We start from the raw sequence: 21,314 nt of genomic DNA on the forward strand, positions 1-21,314 counted from the left end.
TTTGCACACACAAACAAAACAAACAAGCCAAAATTCCAGGGGGCATTAATTCAACTTTATGACTCATGTAATCATAGAAACATTTGCCCTCTCTTTCTCTCCTCTGCCAGCTAAGACCTTTTCAAACCACTGTCATCCAAATGTAAAAGGCCTTATTCATGCCAAAACGTCAGACACATTTTAGATAGTTAAAGTGACTTAGAGAGACACAACGCTGAGTTGAACTCGACTCCCTTCAACCAGAAGGGCTCATCAGAACTGCACTGCAGCAATTTGCTTTCCTCTCCCCGAGTGTGTGTGTGGCTCATAACTAACTCTGCACTGTGTCAATATGACCTTGGCGTGAAAGGGTATTTCCACCACTTTTCAACTTCATTTTCATTATCTCCAGCACAATACCAATGTCTACATGTGAAAACGATGCATTTTTGTAAGAAAAAATATAAAAAGTTAAAAAGTTCTACCCGATGACATCCCAAAAAATAAAAACAGTGATTTTCAATGAGATTCGCAGTGATGCCCACTGGCTAGAAACGTTGCTGTTTTTCTTACTTACTTTTAATCGCACCCTGTGATGTCACAGAGAAGCATTTTAAGGATTTTATCTTATCTTTTTAACCACAGATCATAGAAACGCAGCGCTTTCATGTGGGGACACTGGTATGGGGCTGGAGATAATGAAGATGAGGTTGAAAAGTGGCGGAGTTGCCCTTTCAGCCAATGGGAGTTGCACTTTAAGCCAATGGGAGTTGCCCTTTAAGCCAATGGGAGTTGCCCTTTAAGCCAATGGGAGTTGCCCTTTAAGCCAATGGGAGTTGCCCTTTAAGCCAATGGGAATTGCCCTTTAAGCCAATGGGAATTGCCCCTTTAAGCCAATGGGAGTTGCCCTTTAAGCCAGTGGGAGTTGACCTTTAAGCCAGTGGGAGTTGCCCTTTAAGCCAGTGGGAGTTGACCTTTAAACCAGTGGGAGTTGACCTTTAAGCCAGTGGGAGTTGCCCTTTAAGCCAGTGGGAGTTGACCTTTAAGCCAGTGGGAGTTGACCTTTAAGCCAGTGGGAGTTGACCTTTAAGCCAATGGGAGTTGCATTTCAAAGCTGTTACAACATCCGTACACATGACTGACCAAACATGAACAACAACAGACCTAGTTAGTCATTGTTTGTTTGAAACATTTTAAAACAGTAGCTTGTCTTCATGTCAACCTTTGTTTCCCACAAAGTTAGCAGCATCAGCCCTAGAATTACTAGACCTGCCATCCCCATTCATCAGTACACGTGGTCTGACGGGGCTTTTACCATTCTACTGATAATTTTTCTATGGTTAAAGCATATGCAGAAGTCTAGATCAAACGCGTCAAATGCAGAACATGGCTCCGATGCTTTTCACCTCAGCACTACCTCTGTGTCCGTGTGGAGATCAGGAGTAGAGAGGGGCAATCTGCCAAACAAAACAACGATTGAAATACCATTATGCACTTTGTCAATGTGGTCGAGATGATACAACAACCAGGTGTGAGATCAAGGGAGGCTGTGGAACAGAATGGAGGGAACAGTGGAGCTAAGAGGAACAGGGACGGGCTGAAATCAAGAGCCATGAGGTGGTTGTGGTGGTGGAGCAGCTCGGTTGAGCTGCAGGTCATGAAGCCTACAGCTCTGATATCAGGCACTGTTGGGCTGGATGTCATGAAGCCTACAGCTCTGATATCAGGCACTGTTGGGCTGGATGTCATGAAGCCTACAGCTCTGATATCAGGCACTGTTGGGCTGGATGTCATGAAGCCTACAGCTCTGATATCAGGCACTGTTGGGCTGGATGTCATGAAGCCTACAGCTCTGATATCAGGTACTGTTGGGCTGGATATCATGAAGCCTACAGCTCTGATATCAGGCACTGTTGGGCTGGATGTCATGAAGCCTACAGCTCTGATATCAGACACTTTTGGGCTGGATGTCATGAAGCCTACAGCTCTGATATCAGGCAATGTTGGGCTGGATGTCATGAAGCCTACAGCTCTGATATCAGACACTGTTGGGCTGGATGTCATGAAGCCTACAGCTCTGATATCCGGCACTGTTGGGCTGGATGTCATGAAGCCTACAGCTCTGATATCAGACACTGTTGGGCTGGATGTCATGAAGCCTACAGCTCTGATATCAGGCACTGTTGGGCTGGATGTCATGAAGCCTACAGCTCTGATATCAGGCACTGTTGGGCTGGATGTCATGAAGCCTACAGCTCTGATATCAGGCACTGTTGGGCTGGATGTCATGAAGCCTACAGCTCTGATATCAGACACTGTTGGGCTGGATTTCATGAAGCCTACAGCTCTGATATCAGGCACTGTTGGGCTGGATGGAGGCTCAACGTCAACACTTTCTCTCCCTGATACCTTCAACAGTTTTGGGGTGGATCAGGGACTGAGGCTCCATGACAGAACCCTGTCTCTAATAAACAACTTTGTTCTTTATGGGCTTCAGTCAGAAACAGATTGAAGTGGATAAAGGCAGGATATTATATATTTCCTGGGTGTGGGGATGTATCGGGACACCAGCGCAGCGGAGATTGCCGGTCTCCCGTCGTCTCCTCTACAGAGTGCTGGAATGATGGAGGGCCACAATCTCTTCCAAAGCGGAGAAGAAAGAGAGAAAAAAAGAGACCCAATGGCAGGCATGGAGACATCCTAATTTGATCCCTCCTTCATGTTGTCCTCATTATAACCCACTCATCAAATAGACAAGGACTTGGCCCAGGTGGGTTCCCCTATATTCTAAGCCCCTTTTGTCCCCTGTCTACTGAGATTTATACCATGGCATTGTTGAATACTTGTTTCTAATTGGCTTGAAGGGCATTCCAGAGTGTGCATTATATCCTTATAACGCACAGTATATTTGCATGTTAGAATTCAATGGCTATAGTTCATTTTTCAAATCAAGTCGAATTGAAAGCTTTATTGGCATTGTTGAATTCGATTTTCAAGCTTGGACTGATGGTTTGGTAAGCTAAACTCGCAAGTCTGTTCGTTTTGTTACCAAGGCAACTAATGTTGCGAACTAGTAAACTTGCTAGCTACATACTTTTTGGACATTCACCTATGTCTTTTTGGCTCGCTATATAAAACTCTCAATTTTCTTATTTCTTCACTCTATATGAGACCTATTACCTTACTCAATATGCATGTTGAGTTTCTGGGCACTACTGGAACGTTCCGGATTATCCAGAATGCTCTTTATTGACAACTTTTGAAAAGCCCAGATTATTTATGAATGGTAATTAAAGTAGGATTTCAGCCCAAGTGTGTGTGAATGTGTGTGTGTGTGAATGTGTGTGTCTGTGTGTGTGTGTGTGTGTTTGTGTGAGCCTGAAAGCGATTCATTTTATCTGGCATGAACATATTTGGTGCCTTGGTGGATCTCTGGTCTAGGTCATTATTTTCATATTCTATCCATGGGCCTCCTAGCCTTGAGGGAATTTTCTAGATTATGCAGTGAAACAGCACAGAAGTGCATTTTGGGTAATGATGGGAGAAATGTGGAGACCATATGTGCATTTCAAAACAAATGTAATGCTGTGTGTATGTGTATATGCGCGTGCATGTGTATATCTAAGTGTGTGTGTGTCTCTCTCTGACTTCCAAACTCACTTTATTGGACAATTCCACACACAGGAAGTCACAGGCAGCTTCATAGTCAAAATAGTCGTCCCCATGTGCAAACGACAGATAAACGCCTTCCCAATAGCCACCCCTTCCACCACTCTGTCCTACAGTGCATCCCCTCTGTTATAAACACTACACACACTATCCACAGGTGACAAATATATCAAATTAACCAGAAAGGAATAAATAAAGACATTTCATCTGGTATTGTACAATTGTAATTATTCCTTTTCCTTCCATTATTCCTAACTAAATGTTAGTTTGTGTGTTGTCTCTTTTTGCTAATGACCGTAGAGGACAGAAGCCCTAATCTGGGTTCAACACTGCTGGTGTGTCATATCGTTTGACAAAGAGAGAGAGAGAGGGTGGGAGGGAAGGAGGGGGGAGAGAATGAGAGGGGGAGTGAGAGAGCAGGGGAGAGATAGGAAGGAGAGAGCGAGAGAGAGAGAGAGAGAAAAAGAGAGAGAGAGAAAAGAGAGAGAGAAAAAGAGAGGGGGGGGACAGAGGGATGGAGAGACAGAAAGAGAGCAGAGGGACTCCCACTTAGTATTTCCAAGGGTTGCCAGAATATATACACTACCGTTCAAAAGTTTGGAGTCACTCAGAAATGTCCTTGTTTTTGAAAGAAAAGCACATTCTTTGTCCATTTAAAATAACATGAAAATGATCCATACATTCCTTCTCGAGATCCTTCAGGTTTCGGAGCTGTTGCTGGGCAATACGGACTTTCAGCTCCCTCCAAAGATTTTCTATTGGGTTCAGGTCTGGAGACCGGCTAGGCCACTCCAGGACCTTGAGATGCTTCTTACGGAGCCACTCCTTAGTTGCCCTGGCTGTGTGTTTTGGGTCGTTGTCATGCTGGAAGACCCAGCCACGACCCATCTTCAATGCTCTTACTGAGGGAAGGAGGTTGTTGGCCAAGATCTCGCGATACATGGCCCCATCCATCCTCCCCTCAATACGGTGCAGTTGTCCTGTCCCCTTTGCAGAAAAGCATCCCCAAAGAATGATGTTTCCACTTCCGGTTGGGATGTTCTTGGGGTTGTACTCATCCTTCTTCTTCCTCCAAACACGGCGAGTGGAAACCCATGACCTTCTCCCATTCCTCCTCTGGATCATCCAGATGGTCATTGGCAAACTTCAGACGGGCTTGGACATGCGCTGTCTTGAGCAGGGGGACCTTGCGTGCGCTGCAGGATTTTAATCCATGACGGCGTATTGTGTTACTAATGGTTTTCTTTGAGACTGTGGTCCCAGCTCTCTACAGGTCATTGACCAGGTCCTGCTGTGTAGTTCTGGGCTGATCCCTCACCTTCCTCATGATCATTGATGCCCCACGAGGTGAGATCTTGCATGGAGCCCCAGACCGAGGGTGATTGACCGTCATCTTTAACTTCTTCCATTTTCTAATAATTGCGCCAACAGTTGTTGCCTTCTCACCAAGCTGCTTGCCTATTGTCCTGTAGCCCATCCCAGCCTTGTGCAGGTCTACAATTTTATCCCTGATGTCCTTACACCCTCTCTGGTCTTGGCCATTGTGGAGAGGTTGGAGTCTGTTTGATTGAGTGTGTGGACAGGTGTCTTTTATACAGGTAACGAGTTCAAACAGGTGCAGTTAATACAGGTAATGAGTGGAGAACAGGAGGGCTTCTTAAAGAAAAACTAACAGGTCTGTGAGAGCCGGAATCCTTACTGGTTGGTAGGTGATCAAATACTTATGTCATGCAATGAAATGCTAATTAATTACTTAAAAATCATACATTGTGATTTTCTGGATATTTGTTTTAGATTCCGTCTCTCACAGTTGAAGTGTACCTATGATAAAAATTACAGACCTCTACATGCTTTTTTTGTAAGTAGGAAAACCTGCAAAATCGGCAGTGTGTCAAATACTTGTTCTCCCCACTGTGTGTATGTATATATATATATATATATCCCTTTTTCAGAAATAAAAGACATATCGCTTTTTCAGGACCCTGTCTTTCACAGATCTTCATTGTAAAGAGTTTAAACACTGTTTCCCATGCTTAAACAATGCTTGTTCAATGAACCATAAACAATTAATGAACATGCAACTGGGGAACGGTCGTTAAGACACTAACAGCTTACAGACGGTAGGCAATAAGGTCACAGTTATGAAAACTTAGGACACTAAAGAGGCCTTTCTACCGACTCCAAAAACACCTACAGTGCCTTGCGAAAGTATTCGGCCCCCTTGAACTTTGCGACCTTTTGCCACATTTCAGGCTTCAAACATAAAGATATAAAACTGTATTTTTTTGGGACACAATCATGAAGTGGAACGACATTTATTGGATATTTCAAACTTTTTTAACAAATCAAAAACTGAAAGATTGGGCGTGCAAAATGATTCAGCCCCCTTAAGTTAATACTTTGTAGCGCCACGTTTTGCTGTGATTACAGCTGTAAGTCGCTTGGGGTATGTCTCTATCAGTTTTGCACATCGAGAGACTGAAATTTTATCCCATTCCTCCTTGCAAAACAGCTCGAGCTCAGTGAGGTTGGATGGAGAGCATTTGTGAACAGCAGTTTTCAGTTCTTTCCACAGATTCTCGATTGGATTCATTGTCTTGTTGGAAGACAAATCTCAGTCCCAGTCTCAGGCCTTTTGCAGACTCCATCAGGTTTTCTTCCAGAATGGTCCTGTATTTGGCTCCATCCATCTTCCCATCAATTTTAACCATCTTCCCTGTCCCTGCTGAAGAAAAGCAGGCCCAAACCATGATGCTGCCACCACCATGTTTGACAGTGGGGATGGTGTGTTCAGGGTGATGCTTTTACGCCAAACATAACGTTTTGCATTGTTGCCAAAAAGTTCAATTTTGGTTTCATCTGACCAGAGCACCTTCTTCCACATGTTTGGTGTGTCTCCCAGGTGGCTTGTGGCAAACTTTAAACAACACTTTTTATGGATATCTTTAAGAAATGGCTTTCTTCTTTTCACTCTTTCATAAAGGCCAGATTTGTGCAATATACGACTGATTGTTGTCCTATGGACAGAGTCTCCCACCTCAGCTGTAGATCTCTGCAGTTCATCCAGAGTGATCATGGGCCTCTTGGCTGCATCTCTGATCAGTCTTCTCCTTGTATGAGCTGAAAGTTTAGAGGGACGGCCAGGTCTTGGTAGATTTGCAGTGGTCTGATACTCCTTCCATTTCAATATTATCGCTTGCACAGTGCTCCTTGGGATGTTTAAAGCTTGGGAAATATTTTTGTATCCAAATCCGGCTTTAAACTTCTTCACAACAGTATCTCGGACCTGCCTGGTGTGTTCCTTGTTCTTCATGATGCTCTCTGCGCTTTTAACAGACCTCTGAGACTATCACAGTGCAGGTGCATTTATACGGAGACTTGATTACACACAAGTGGATTGTATTTATCATCATTAGTCATTTAGGTCAACATTGGATCATTCAGAGATCCTCACTGAACTTCTGGAGAGAGTTTGCTGCACTGAAAGTAAAGGGGCTGAATAATTTTGCACGCCCAATTTTTCAGTTTTTGATTTGTTAAAAAAGTTTGAAATATCCAATAAATGTCGTTCCACTTCATGATTGTGTCCCACTTGTTGTTGATTCTTCACAAAAAAATACAGTTTTATATCTTTATGTTTGAAGCCTGAAATGTGGCAAAAGGTCGCAAAGTTCAAGGGGGCCGAATACTTTCGCAAGGCACTGTAAATAAAGATGCCCAGGGTCCCTGCTCATCTGCGTGAACGTGCCTTAGGAATGCTGCAAGGAGGCATGAGGACTGCAAATGTGGCCAGGGCAATACATTGCAATGTCCGTACTGTGAGACGCCTAAGACAGCACTACAGGGAGACAGGACGGACAGCTGATCGTCCTCGCAGTGGCAGACCACGTGTAACAACACCTGTACAGGATCGGTACATCTTAATATCACACCTGTGGGACGGGTACAGGGTGGCAACAACACTAGTTACACTAGGAACGCACAATCCCTCCATCAGTGCCCAGACTGTCTGCAATAGGCTGAGAGAGGTTGGACTGAGGGCTTGTACGTCTGTTGTAAGGCAGGTCCTCGCCAGACATCACCGGCAACAACGTCGGCTTTTATGCTTGGAGCTGTATTTCAGCAGATCAGTTCATCTTCAGCCTTCTACCCTGCTCAGATAAACCAGCTTCCAGTCAGAGGGTGGATAGTAAGGCATGGGCATCTGGGGATAAGCTTGGTCAATGTGACAGATGACGGTGAATAGTGCTGGGACAGTGAACTGGTGAGATGATAGTGAATGGTTACACTAGGAACGCACAATCCCTCCATCAGTGCCCAGACTGTCTGCAATAGGCTGAGAGAGGTTGGACTGAGGGCTTGTACGTCTGTTGTAAGGCAGGTCCTCGCCAGACATCACCGGCAACAACGTGGCTTTTATGCTTGGAGCTGTATTTCAGCAGATCAGTTCATCTTCAGCCTTCTACCCTGCTCAGATAAACCAGCTTCCAGTCAGAGGGTGGATAGTAAGGCATGGGCATCTGGGGATAAGCTTGGTCAATGTGACAGATGACGGTGAATAGTGCTGGGACAGTGAACTGGTGAGATGATAGTGAATGGTGCAGGGACAGTGAACTGGTGAGATGATAGTGAATGGTGCTGGGTCAATGAACTGGGGAGGTGATAGTGAATGGTGCTGGGTCAATGAACTGGTGAGATGATAGTGAATGGTGCTGGGACAGTGAACTGGTGAAATGATAGTGAATGGTGCTGGGACAGTGAACTGGTGAAATGATAGTGAATGGTGCTGGGCCAGTGAACTGGTGAGATGATAGTGAATGGTGCTGGGTAAATGAACTGGTGAGATGATAGTGGTGTTATTAATGGTGGAATAGACTGGTGGGTGTTATCCAATAGGATTGTATGAATAAGACAGGCAGTCAAGACATGGGAGGCATTGGCCTGTGATAATGTAGCCTAGCCTCACTAGAGCTTCATCTCTGAACACACACTATCATTTCCCATCACCATCAAATCTAAAAACGCTAAACTGGGTCACAGGGTGCCATCCCCTTTGTGTGTGTGTGTGTGTGAGAGAGAGAGAGTGAGTGAGTGGATAGAGTGAGTGAGTGAGTGAGTGAGTGAGTGAGTGAGTGAGTGAGTGAGTGAGTGAGTGAGTGAGTGAGTGAGTGAGTGAGTGAGAGAGAGAGAGACAGCCATATTAACTATGTCCAAGACTCCCTGTAATGCAGCTGTGAGTAAGGTGTAAAGACACGAGGCCAGTTTCCCGGACACCGATTAAACCTAGTCCTTGACTGAAGAGCATGTTCAGTGGACAATTTCCAAGTGTTTTGTCTGCACAGAGTTTAGTGTTGCATTGAGAGTTACATTAGCACCACAGTTATCCACTGTAAACACAGCAGAAAGTGATTTTTGTCCAGGACTAGTGTTCTGACAGCTAATGGACAAACCGAATGGTCTGGCAGGATTTGAAGTAGCTTCCTGTTATCTATTTGGTAAGTTGGAAAGTGAATTCAAACCTTTCAAACATTTGTTCTGGTTATTGGAGACGGAGAATAGGACGTTATTAGCATATTAGCGCTTTCAGTTTTAAATTTATGCAAAACACACTGCTGTGAATCGTTAGTGTGTGTGTGTGTGTTTTGACAGGGTGAACACCAGGCTTCCTCTCGGAAACGGTGATAACTTCTCCCCTGTGTACACAACCAGGGATACATTATTGAAAGGGCCTGGGTTGTAACGTCTTTGTTGCTGTTTACATCCTGTTTACGTTGCTATTTGAGTCCCCATCTCGATTTGACTAGCCTACATCAGGTCTTTACAGGAAGCTGACCTTGGCCATTTTCAACCTGGTTCTCGCTTTTGAAACAACAATATCTATGACCAAAGTTCTACAAACTATGAACACAGGAAGTGCATTACAAATCTTTAAAAAACTTAAAAAGAGAAGATCCAACCTTACACTGCTATGGAGAGCATACATAAACTATAGCAGTCAACTGAACACATGAGCCGAGCCAGGAGAAGTCTGATATCGAACTTCATCTAATCTAAAACGTCCGTTTAGACCAAAGCACGGTTCTTGAAAGCGCCTGAAGAGTAATGAGAGTGGTTGAACAATCACCATCATACACAGCAGCCTGACCCTATGGTAACACACAGACAGGAAGTGATTAAGTACAATGCTACAACGTGTTATGGGTCAAAGATCATACGACTTCCGCACTAACAACCGACTAAGTGGTCTGGGAAGGGGGAAGAAATCACCATACATCAAAATGCCATAAGCGCTTCAGTGTGTGTGTGTGTGTGTGTGTGTGTCACAGGGGTTGTCAATGGCGACAGAAGGAATCAAATCATTTGTAAGGGGAGCCTGTCAAAAAGGCTGTTGTTGTTGTGTGGAGAAAAGGACAAGAGGGAGGTGTGGCTGAGGTGTCACAGAGCATGGCTTTAGGTGAGAAAAGAATGGGGACACAGATGCACTGCCAGTCAAACACACTCAAACTCACATAGTCAAACTAACTGTGTGCTAGAAAGTTTTGATCGAATAAAAACCTCACCGAGCTCAAGTTAGTTAATACCAGAATGTATTTTGTGACGACTTTCGACCTCCATTTGGTCCACAAGTGTGCCTCCGTTAATCATCGAATCAGTTTGACTTTCTTTACAAGCTATCTACTCCTTTCTACTCCTTTAGGAAAACAGAATTCATCAAGGTTTCGATTCACTGCTATGCTTTTAAAGAATGGGTGAAATATGGCTTCTATAGAACCTGGTCGAGTCGAACTCGACCGTTTGAATGGAAAGTTGTTTTCATTTCACTCAAAGCTGTAGACTGCATTTCTCGTCAAACAGAAGTATATGGCTTTCTCATGTTCACCACAGCTAGAACATAGCAAATCCATTCAGTCCAGAACTAAGGAGTTTTTGCTGTGTTCACCCTGGCTAGGACACTAAATCAACCAACCCATCCCTTTAAAGGGATAAATCCAAAGTGAGAGAGTGTCCCCACTGTATTTACCGTGGTCAAAACCCACAGGTCATCCAGCCCATCCCTTTAAAGGGATAAATCCAAAGTGAGAGAGTGTCCCCACTGTATTTACCGTGGTCAAAACCCACAGGTCATCCAGCTCATCCCTTTAAAGGGATAAATCCAAAGTGAGAGAGTGTCCCCACTGTATTTACCGTGGTCAAAACCCACAGGTCATCCAGCCCATCCCTTTAAAGTCAAAACCCACAGGTCATCCAGCCCATCCCTTTAAAGGGATAAATCCAAAGTGAGAGAGTGTCCCCACTGTATTTACCGTGGTCAAAACCCACAGGTCATCCAGTTCATCCCTTTAAATCATTGTTGTGCTTGAGCACTCAGCACGCTGTATTGTGAGTTGCTCTCGCCATCACGTCAGTGGTTTGTGGAGACAGGGAGGAGACAGGGAGGAGACAGGGAGGTGACAGGGAGGAGACAGGGAGGTGACAGGGAGGAGACAGGGAGGAGACAGGGAGGAGACAGGGAGGAGACAGGGAGGTGACAGGGAGGAGACAGGGAGGTGACAGGGAGGAGACAGGGAGGTGACAGGGAGGAGACAGGGAGGTGACAGGGAGGAGACAGGGAGGTGACAGGGAGGTGACAGGGAGGAGACAGGGAGGAGACAGGGAGGTGACAGGGAGGAGACAGGGAGGAGACAGGGAGGAGACAGGGAGGAGACAGGGAGGAGACAGGGAGGAGACAGGGAGGAGACAGGGAGGAGACAGGTCCTCACAAGGCACTCTGTTAATGACCTGACACTGTCAAAAAGCTCCAGAAAAGTGACCCAAATCCAATCTGGATGCGCTCCCAGTTCTGACTGGGGGCCAAACAAACGACTTGTGACAAACATTCCAACAAGCCTGACATTAAAGTCCTTCCATTTGGTGAGGCTGAGAGAGAGAGAGAAAGAGAGGTAGAGAGCGAGAGATGAAATGACGAAGTAATGAGTGTGAAATAAGAAGCCTTAGGATTTGAGAGCCTGAAGTTCAAATTCAATAGCGTAGACTTTTCCTGTCTCTAAAAACATGTCCCTTAGGTGGTGAACTTCATAGAAGTGGAAGGGAAAAACAAACTCCCCCGGTCAAACATCAAATACCAATTTCACATATATATTTGCTTAAGGACCCCGTGTAAATCCAGACCTTATTAAGACGAGAACTACGTCAATGTCGAGCTGGTTTCAAACAGCTCTGAGGGGAGAACAACTGTTCTGTCTTCTGAAAGAAAATTTGTCCAGTTTCTCTCAGTAGAGAAAGGTAGTTAGCGGACTGAGCTACTGCTTGACAATAACCCTCCATACAGCAAACTGTAGACTCCTCTTAACAAGCTGTAGAATACATATGCCTGCTGTTCTCATAGTCGAAACCAGCACTGTTGTCTTTGAGCGGCTTGGAGAAAACCTGAATCACTGGCTTGAACCCAACAACAGAGGATGGATCACAAAGACTCATGGCTGCTTTTGCCTTTGAAAATCCCTCCTCAGTGGATGAGCTACCAAACCAAACAGAATATTGGATAAAGAGAGAGAGAGCGAGAGAGAGCGAGAGAGAGTGAGAGAGAGCGAGAGAGAGGAGAGCGAGAGAGAGCGAGAACGCGAGCGAGAGCGCGAGAGATGCAAATGAGAGTATGCGTGCCCAAGAGTACATTTCCATAGGGAGACATGAGGAAACAAGAATCTGGGCCATCCTATCAGACAACAACGTAACACCACCTGACTGGTATAACAAGGCATTAGGTCTCCAGAGGACTACAGTAGCAGCCTTATATTCCACTGTACAGAATAGACTTTCAGCTGTGGGCCATTCTGCCTTGACCATCAACATTACCACCACATCCTCAAGGGCGTAACTGTTGACCAAATAAAATTACTTCCTCCTAAAGTTGACCATTGCGAGATCAAACCGGGGATGAAGAAAGCAACACTGATAAATATTTCAAAAGCTTTCAAAAGCTAAAAAGAGTTGTAATTTGAGAGTTTTAAACTTGAGGTAAAATCGCCACAAAGGACATCCCAAAACCTCCAACCCATACACCGATAGGCCTCCACCACCACAGTAGAAGAGAAATGACAAGTACACCCTCTCCCTCAGCCCTGGGAAGGCCATGTTCTTCCACAACAGACACAAATTCAATTTACAGGGTAGTGTAGATGAGCCCCCAGTTGTTGCCCAGTCTCTCTTTCTGTTGGGGATTAAAGGAACTTTCCTAGGCTGTGTGTGTTCTTTCATCCCTCGTTCAGTGCAATTAGAAAATGACACTTCGCAGGGCGTGTGTGTGTGTGTGTGTGTGCGCTCCCAACTCTGTGGCCCAAACACTAAGACAACACAGTCAATGTTCTCCCTCCACTTTACGGGAACACATTGCCACAGAGTACCCTTTTAGCTTGCAAACAGCACCACTATGACGTCCTGTCCCTCCTTTCATCAGAATCAGCATCATCAAACGGATCAATCATTGGCTGTAGGCCTTGGCTGGAGGTTAGCAGTACAGTGGATGCGCTCAGACACACACACACACACACACACACACACAGAACAGCCAGGTTACTCAAGATCCACTTCGAAATCAGACATCAGTCCATGTCCCCTGGACGCCGGGAGATGCCTTCAAAACCGGCCACTAGGGGCAACGGTGAGCACTATTACCATCAAGTCTGCTTGGGCGTTGTGAACAGTGGTTGATGGGCTATCCCAAACCTTAACAATTCGGAATTAATTGCTAAACTTAACCATGGAGTTGTTTTTGTTTTAACCCTCTCCCAAACCTGAACTATTAACCTCTTAACTTAACCATTTGGAATTAATGCCTAAACTTAACCAGCCGCAAGGCCCTGCCGATAGCAGCGGAGCAACTCAGACTGTCCAAAACACGTCAAAATTTTACATTTGAAGCAACTTCGAAATTTGACGTTTGGACAAACATTGTCAAACGTCGGAATTTGAAGTCAAATTGGTCCAAATCGTGAGATCTTTTGCACAAAAGACAGACGCAAAGAAAACAGACACACAGACATGCACACACACACACGCCAGCTGCATAATCTCCCTCCCTCGTGGCGGCGAGTAGCGCTGTCAATCATACCAGTGACAATTATGGCCAGGGACCCGTGCTCACCTTCAGGAAATGAGAAAGAATAATGGAGCGAGGGAAAAGAACGACAGAAGAGAAAAAGAGAGAGTGAAAAAGGGCAGACAGAAGAGCCAAATAAACCCATTTTCAGTGAAAAACCCAGTCTGTCTGATTATACTGAAATAGCAGCAGCAGCAGCAGCAGCAGCAGCAGTAGCAGCAGCAGCAGCAGCAGCAGCAGCAGCAGTAGCAGGAGCAGCAACAGTAGCTGCAGTAGCAGCCAAGCCAGGCTTAGAATTGCATCTCAGTAGCTAGACTGTTGACTTTGTTTTCTCACCAGCTTTTTTTCATCCCCATGACACACATGCGTGCTTGGTATGGGGGTGTTCTGTGCTCTAACAGGTGTCTTTATTCCCATGGGAACTACCTCCCTGACCTCCCATCATCCTCCAGGTGTTCTCTCTCGCTCTCTCGTTCTTTATCCTTTGTCTCTGTCTGTCTCTCTCTTTTAGTCGCTCTCTCAATCTCTTTGCCCTACAACACCTCTACGCCCACTTCCACATTCTTAATGCAAACTTCTCTCCGTTCCTTTCCACCGGGCCAGAAATGGTAGATCCACCCCCACACACAGCCAGATAACCCTGCCCTCTGATACCATGTAATTGACCAGCTAACAAAAAATGTGCATTGTCTAGCCCTGGGTTGTCTGGCAAATAGGGCAAACAACTTCTTGCATCATTCCAATACCATGGTTGCTAAGGCCCTTGGATTATAACACTATACAGAAAAATACAGGCGTTTGAAGGTCCAACAACTGAAGAGTTAGTCTTACTTTAAAGCCTGTGGATAGAAAAAGAATAACACCAGCCTCCAAACGTCAGGACAAGGAAAAAGACAAGATCAGTTAAAAGGTAAGATCAAGAAATAAAAACAAGTTCTATTGAAGAGTTAGTCTTACTTTAAAGTCCATGTGTAGAAAATACAGCCACCCACATACTACTTTAACCTCCAAGGGATAGGAGGGAAAAAAACAAGAGCGCAAAGAGATCAGCACTGGCCTTCAACCATCAATTACCGAGCAAAGAAAACCATTACGAGCACTGCAAAGGCATTCAGGGTCAGAGAGACAGAGAGAGAGACAGAGAGAGAGAGAGACAGAGAGAGAGAGAGACAGAGAGAGAGAGAGAGAGAGAGACAGAGAGAGAGAGAGACAGAGAGACAGAGAGAGAGAGAGAGCAATGTTCACTCACCTTAGATTGAGGGTCAGCTGATCGTCCTTTGACCTTAGCAGGTCGCTAACGGAGAACGTAGCGCTGCCCAGGAAACTGCTCTGTGGACAGAGAACAAAGAAAGCAGTCAGACGTTAGCATGCTAGTTTAGTAGCATACACCAAGTCAGTTAACAGCCAATCATTAGCATGATGATAGCATTCAAGTCATTTTACAGCTAATTAGCATAAGTATTGAAATCCGAATGGACATTTACTGATACTGCTGGCGCCCTATAGGTGAGTGCTTTACGCCCCTGCCAAGAGATCGACCCTCATGGCATAGGTGGTAGTGTGCTTTACCCTCAGAGTTGCGGGTTCAAGCCGCACTCTGACTGCCCTGCCTACATTGCTACAAAATCAAAATGTATTCAAAGCACACCGGAGTATGCTGCAATATATCAACAACCTTTGCTGTGGCCTTTGGAAGCACAGAAACAGGTGAAATGCTGGAAAGACACATTAGAAAATAACTATTGCGAACCCAGCCAACAGCAAACTCAACCTCTGCCTTGCTGTAAAGCAAGCCTCTCCAATTCAAAAAGGGACAATGTGCAGTTACTACATCCATTAAATGAATGATATATACCCATTGATTCTGGAAGAATATAACTTCTAAAAGCCTCATGAGCTTAGTTCAGCTGCTGTACCCCATCAGAACCCAAAATATAAGCTTGTTTTACTCTATTCTCTCGTAGACAGACTACCAATATATCTCTGGTAGATCTATCATGACAGAACGGGGAGAGGGAGATACCGAGCCTCATCCGTTCCGGTGTTCTTCACTTGTTATTTGGACACATTTTGCAGGTGTTATCATCTTTTAAATCTCGGAAGGGGAGGGGACATTCGGCCCACAGACTTGCCAGTAACTTGCAAAGAGCTCCTCCTTCTGGTTCCGCTCCTCGTTCTAGCATCTCTTCACCTTAACACGAGCAGCTGACCAATTACATGGGACTTTAGTTTGTAAAACAAAGTCAACGTAAACAAACACTATTTGAGAGTGGTTACATTTCTCCAGCCGCATCCCTCAGCTTTTACCGAAACAGGGGCGGGGATCGACTGTGTTATTGTTTCAACATTGCCCCTTTAAAAACACCATTGTTCTAAAACAAGACCAGGCCTAGACTTTCTACTCCATTTATACAGAGAACATCCCCAGTCAAAGGGGTTTCAGACCAAGCAAGCTCACGGACGCACACACACTGCTGAGGACACCTAGGTGCTGCAGGCTTGATGTGAATGGGGGGGAAGGGGGGGATCAGTGCAGAAGAACTGGGTCACGGTGAGTGAGGTACGGAATGAGCCCATCAATAACGGAGAGATATGGACTACATACACGTATGTGCATACACACTGACATGCACCTCTTCCCTTTCCCTCTCACACACACACTTCCACACTGTTTGCCTAACAGACACTCACTCTCTTTGTTACATTAGAGCAGGTGGGCACCGAGCTCACCACGCCAAGAGATGCTCTACTACACACACACACACACACACACACACACACACACACACACACACACACACACACACACACACACACACACACACTTTGAGGTGTGTGTGAGTTAAGACAAAAACAAAGGCCAACCCCCTCGATAATTCATCCACAATTAATTAACAACTCTATTCTTATGTAGATAATGAGGCTAACAGTGTGTGTGTGTGTGTCTTTTTCACTGTCTCAGATCCTGTGGTATTGGGACTCTACTTGTCTGCCACTCACGGCCTTTGTGTTAAACACTGAACCTTTTCTGCTGAGCCTTTAGTTTAGCATTTAGTCTCAATGCTCTCAATTACAAACAGACTGGAACATGTCAGAGAAAAGTACAGAGAAAATTCATCTAAGACATCTGTTCATCTCATAGATCTACTAAGACATCTGTTCATCTCATAGATCTACTAAGACATCTGTTCATCTCATAGTTCTACTAAGACATCTGTTCATCTCATAGTTCTACTAAGACATCTGTTCATCTCATAGTTCTACTAAGACATCTGTTCATCTCATAGATCTACTAAGACATATGTTCATCTCATAGTTCTACTAAGACATCTGTTCATCTCCTAGTTCTACTAAGACATCTGTTCATCTCATAGATCTACTAAGACATCTGTTCATCTCAAAGTTCTACTAAGACATCTGTTCATCTCATAGATCATCTGTTCATCTCATAGTTTTACTAAGACACCTGTTCATCTCATAGTTCTACTAAGACATCTGTTCATCTCATAGATCTACTAAGACATCTGTTCATCTCAGAGTTTTACTAAGACATCTGTTCATCTCATAGTTCTACTAAGACATCTGTTCATCTCATAGTTCTACTAAGACATCTGTTCATCTCATAGATCTACGAAGACATCTGTTCATCTCATAGATCATCTGTTCATCTCATAGTTTTACTAAGACACCTGTTCATCTCATAGTTCTACTAAGACATCTGTTCATCTCATAGATCTACTAAGACATATGTTCATCTCATAGTTCTACTAAGACACCTGTTCATCTCATAGTTCCACTAAGACATCTGTTCATCTCATAGATCTACTAAGACATCTGTTCATCTCATAGTTCTACTAAGACATCTGTTCATCTCATAGTTCTACTAAGACATCTGTTCATCTCATAGTTCTACTAAGAAATCTGTTCATCTCATAGTTCTACTAAGACATCTGTTCATCTCCTAGTTCTACTAAGACATCTGTTCATCTCAGAGTTCTACTAAGACATCTGTTCATCTCAGAGTTCAATTATTATTGTTATCCCTCCCTCCCTCATAATTTGAGTGCATTCTCTGTCCCCCTACAACTTTCTCTATCTCTCCCCCTACAACTCTTCCTCTACAACTCTCTCTACCTCTCCCCCTACAACTCTCTTCCTCTACAACTCTCTCCCCCTACCACCCGCTCTCTACCCCTACCACCCGCTCTCTCTCCCTCACTCCCTACAACTCTTCCCCTCTCTCTCCCCCACAACTCTCCCTCTTTCTCCCCTTACAACTCTCTCCCTCCCCCTATAACTCTCTCTATCATTCTCTCCCCATCACGCTCGCTCTCCTTCATCTTGTCCCACTCTCCGCCCTGAGCAGTCCCCCTGTATCTGATAAAAAAGGGCACATCCTGTCTGCTGACCTTTAATCCATTATTTCTCTCCAGAGCCTTTTCCTGAAAACACACACACACACACACACACACACACACACACACACACACACACACACACACACACACACACACACACACACACACACACACACACACACACACACACACACACACACACACACACAGCTACAGCCCTGTGGGCTCCTAACAGCCATTACACTGAACCATTCTTCTAACACAGCACCCTGCTACACAGAACCCGACACAAGGCCAAAGACCTGTGGAGACATTTTTAATCCCAAATGGCATCCTTTTCCCTAGTGTACTATTTTTGCCTGGGACCAATAAGGCTCAGAGAACACAGCACTCTCAAATGGCTGCACTGTGCACACCAGTCACTAATAAGAGCTGGAATAGGGGGTTTCTCAGAAAAACAGCTTGAGGTTGACCATTATAATATCCCTATGCACTTGTTACGTCCCAAAAGGCACCCTGTTCCCGATATAGTGCTCTGGTCAAAAGTAGGAATCTATCAAAAGTAGTGCACTGTATAGGGAATAGGGTGCTATTTGGAACGCACATAACACATGTAGTCATTACCTGGTCCAAAACGGGCCGCCTGGTAAATAGCCACGGAAATCCATTCCTTAGCATATTTTTCTAAGTCTTCACGACTACAGCTTAAAATGTAATGAAGCTCCAGGGAGCTGGAATCTAACACAGGATCAAAGAAAATAAGAAGAGACGAAGAGGGAGAGGGAAAAAAGAGAGGGAGACAAATGATGCTCTTCATTCATTCTCTTCCAGCATCAGGGAGGACTGATTATGATGGTCTCACTCCGATCGCTCTCTCTCTCGCTCCCTTTCTCTCGACATCTCTCCTCACTCGTTGCCCCACTCATGTTCAGGGGTAGAAAGACACTCACAAGCACGTGCACGCGCTCGCACACACACTCTCCTATAAAGAATAGACCAATACAATCGCAAAACAACCCCCCACTTCTATAGAATCTGAATCACCCCCCCCCCCCAGCAGCAAACACACAAATTACACCCACAAATCACACCCACAAATCACACCCACTCCTTTGTCAACAGAAAGCAGCATTGCAAACAGTTTGTCAAGCACACATCGCAACATAAACATGGGCAGGTCAAAGTAGTGTTTGGAGTGCTGAAGGCCAGAGATTCCCCTCTAATACAGCTGGGCTAAATGGTCTTCCTCCAATACCCTAGTTCTACTGAACCTCCTATACTGGGGGTGACAGAGCATTACCAAATGGGAGAATAACTGTGTGTTGTGGGTCCTGTATGCATTTGGTATACAGATGTATGTGTGTTGTGGGTCCTGTAAGCATTTGGTATACAGATGTATGTGTGTTGTGGGTCCTGTATGCATTTGGTATACAGATGTATGTGTGTTGTGGGTCCTGTAAGCATTTGGTATACAGATGTATGTGTGCTGTGGGTCCTGTATGCATTTGGTATACAGATGTATGTGTGTTGTGGGTGGATAGCTGTCCTCTGCTGCTCTCCATTACTGCAGGGATTAGTCATAATCACACATTTATTGTAAACTGCACAAAGGCTACACACACACACCATCCAAAGCAGGCACAAATGTAATCAAAAATTATACTAACTCTCTGACATGCTTCTGACCACACACACACACACACACACACACACACACACACACACACACACACACACACACACACACACACACACACACACACACACACACACACACACACACACACACACACACACACACACACACACACACACACAGTAAAGCTAAGGGGAGGAAGCCACTTACATTCCCCCAGTATTGTGGCCAGTCTTCCCCAGACAGAGACAGAGCTGGGCTATAGAGAGGGTTGAGTAGTCCTTCTACTCACTGTTCTCCGGAGTATTCTCCCTTCATATCCTCCGTAGTCTCCTGTAGTCTGCGTAACGTTATATCCGCGCCCCTTTCCCCGCTCCCCTCTGGTGCATACCAGCAGTTACACACACACACTCACTCATGAGCAGCACACACACTCACACGGCGGCAGCGAAAACTGTCTGAGGACAGACTGAAAGGAAAGAGAGCGACTGCCGCAACCACTGCTGCTGTGGGCTGCTGCTTGGCGGCTGGAGAGACCAGCGAGAAGGAAGGAGGGAGGGAGAGGGGGAGGAGGAAGAGAGAGAGAGAGAGAGAGGCAACTGGAGAGAACATGAGAGCATGCAAGAAAGGAGAGAGAGATTCTAAGAGTCTGACGGTGTGGAAGAGAGGAAGAAAGCAAAACTGTCATAGTGAGAGAGAGAGGGGAACGAGAGAGAGAGAGAGGAACGAGAGAGAGAGAGAGAGGGGAACGAGAGAGAGAGAGAGAGAGAGGGGAACGAGAGAGCGAGAGAGAGGGGGAACGAGAGAGAGAGAGACAGAGAGAGGGCAATGGAAAGAGGAGAGAGAGAGGAGAAAGAGAGGGGAAAGAGAGAGAACAGAAAGAGAGCGAGAGAGAGAGGGGGGAACGAGAGAGAGAGAGAGAGAGAGAGAGGGGAACGAGAGAGAGAGAGAGGGGAACGAGAGAGAGAGAGAGGGGAACGAGAGAGAGAGAAATGAGAGAGAGAGAGAGGGGGGACTAGAGCGAGAGAGGACGAGACAGAGAGAGGGCAAAGGAAAGAGGAGAGAGACAGAGAGAGAGAGAGAGAGGGGAAAGAGAGAGAGAGAGAGAGAAAAAGAGAGAGAGAAAGAGAAGAGAGAAAGAGAAGAGAGAGAGAAAAAGAGAGAGAGAAAAAAAGAGAAAAAAAGAGAGAGAGGAAAGAGAGAGAGAGGGAGAGAGAGAGAGAGGGGAAAGAGAGAGAGAGAAAAGAGAGAAAAAGAGAAAAGAGAGAGAGAAAAAGAGAGAGAGAGAGGAGAAAGAGAGAGAGAGAGAGAGAGAGAGAGGAGAAAGAGAGAGAGGAGAGAAAGAGAGAGAGAGAGAGGGGAAAGAGAGAGAGAGATGGGAAAGAGAGAGAGGGGAAAGAGAGAGAGAGAGAGAGAGAGAGGGAAAGAGAGAGAGAGAGGGGAAAGAGAGAGAGAGAGGGGAAATAGAGAGAGAGAGGGGAAATAGAGAGAGAGGGGAAAGAGAGAGAGAGGGGAAAGAGAGAGAGAGAGGGGAAAGAGAGCATTCACAGTCAGTCCACTGACATCCCTATCAGAT

General features: G+C 45.3%; 1 protein-coding gene across 9 annotated transcripts in view; it reads right to left on the reverse strand.

Annotated features, from left to right (window-relative positions):
* The window catches only part of LOC115145578 (type II inositol 3,4-bisphosphate 4-phosphatase-like), a 406,180-nt gene that overhangs the window by 144,717 nt on the left and 240,149 nt on the right, over nt 1-21,314 (reverse strand). For 7 of the 9 annotated variants that reach the window (XM_065003896.1, XM_065003895.1, XM_065003893.1 and 4 more), the window contains one exon: nt 14,994-15,073. In XM_065003896.1, coding sequence (XP_064859968.1) covers nt 14,994-15,073 — 80 coding nt within the window. Of the gene's footprint in view, nt 1-14,993; nt 15,074-19,948; nt 20,350-21,314 lie in introns of those variants that run through there. The other 2 variants (XM_065003899.1, XM_065003901.1) reach the window with 2 other exon arrangements.

Source organism: Oncorhynchus nerka, linkage group LG18, assembly GCF_034236695.1.
Source record: "Oncorhynchus nerka isolate Pitt River linkage group LG18, Oner_Uvic_2.0, whole genome shotgun sequence".
Taxonomy (NCBI): domain Eukaryota; kingdom Metazoa; phylum Chordata; class Actinopteri; order Salmoniformes; family Salmonidae; genus Oncorhynchus; species Oncorhynchus nerka.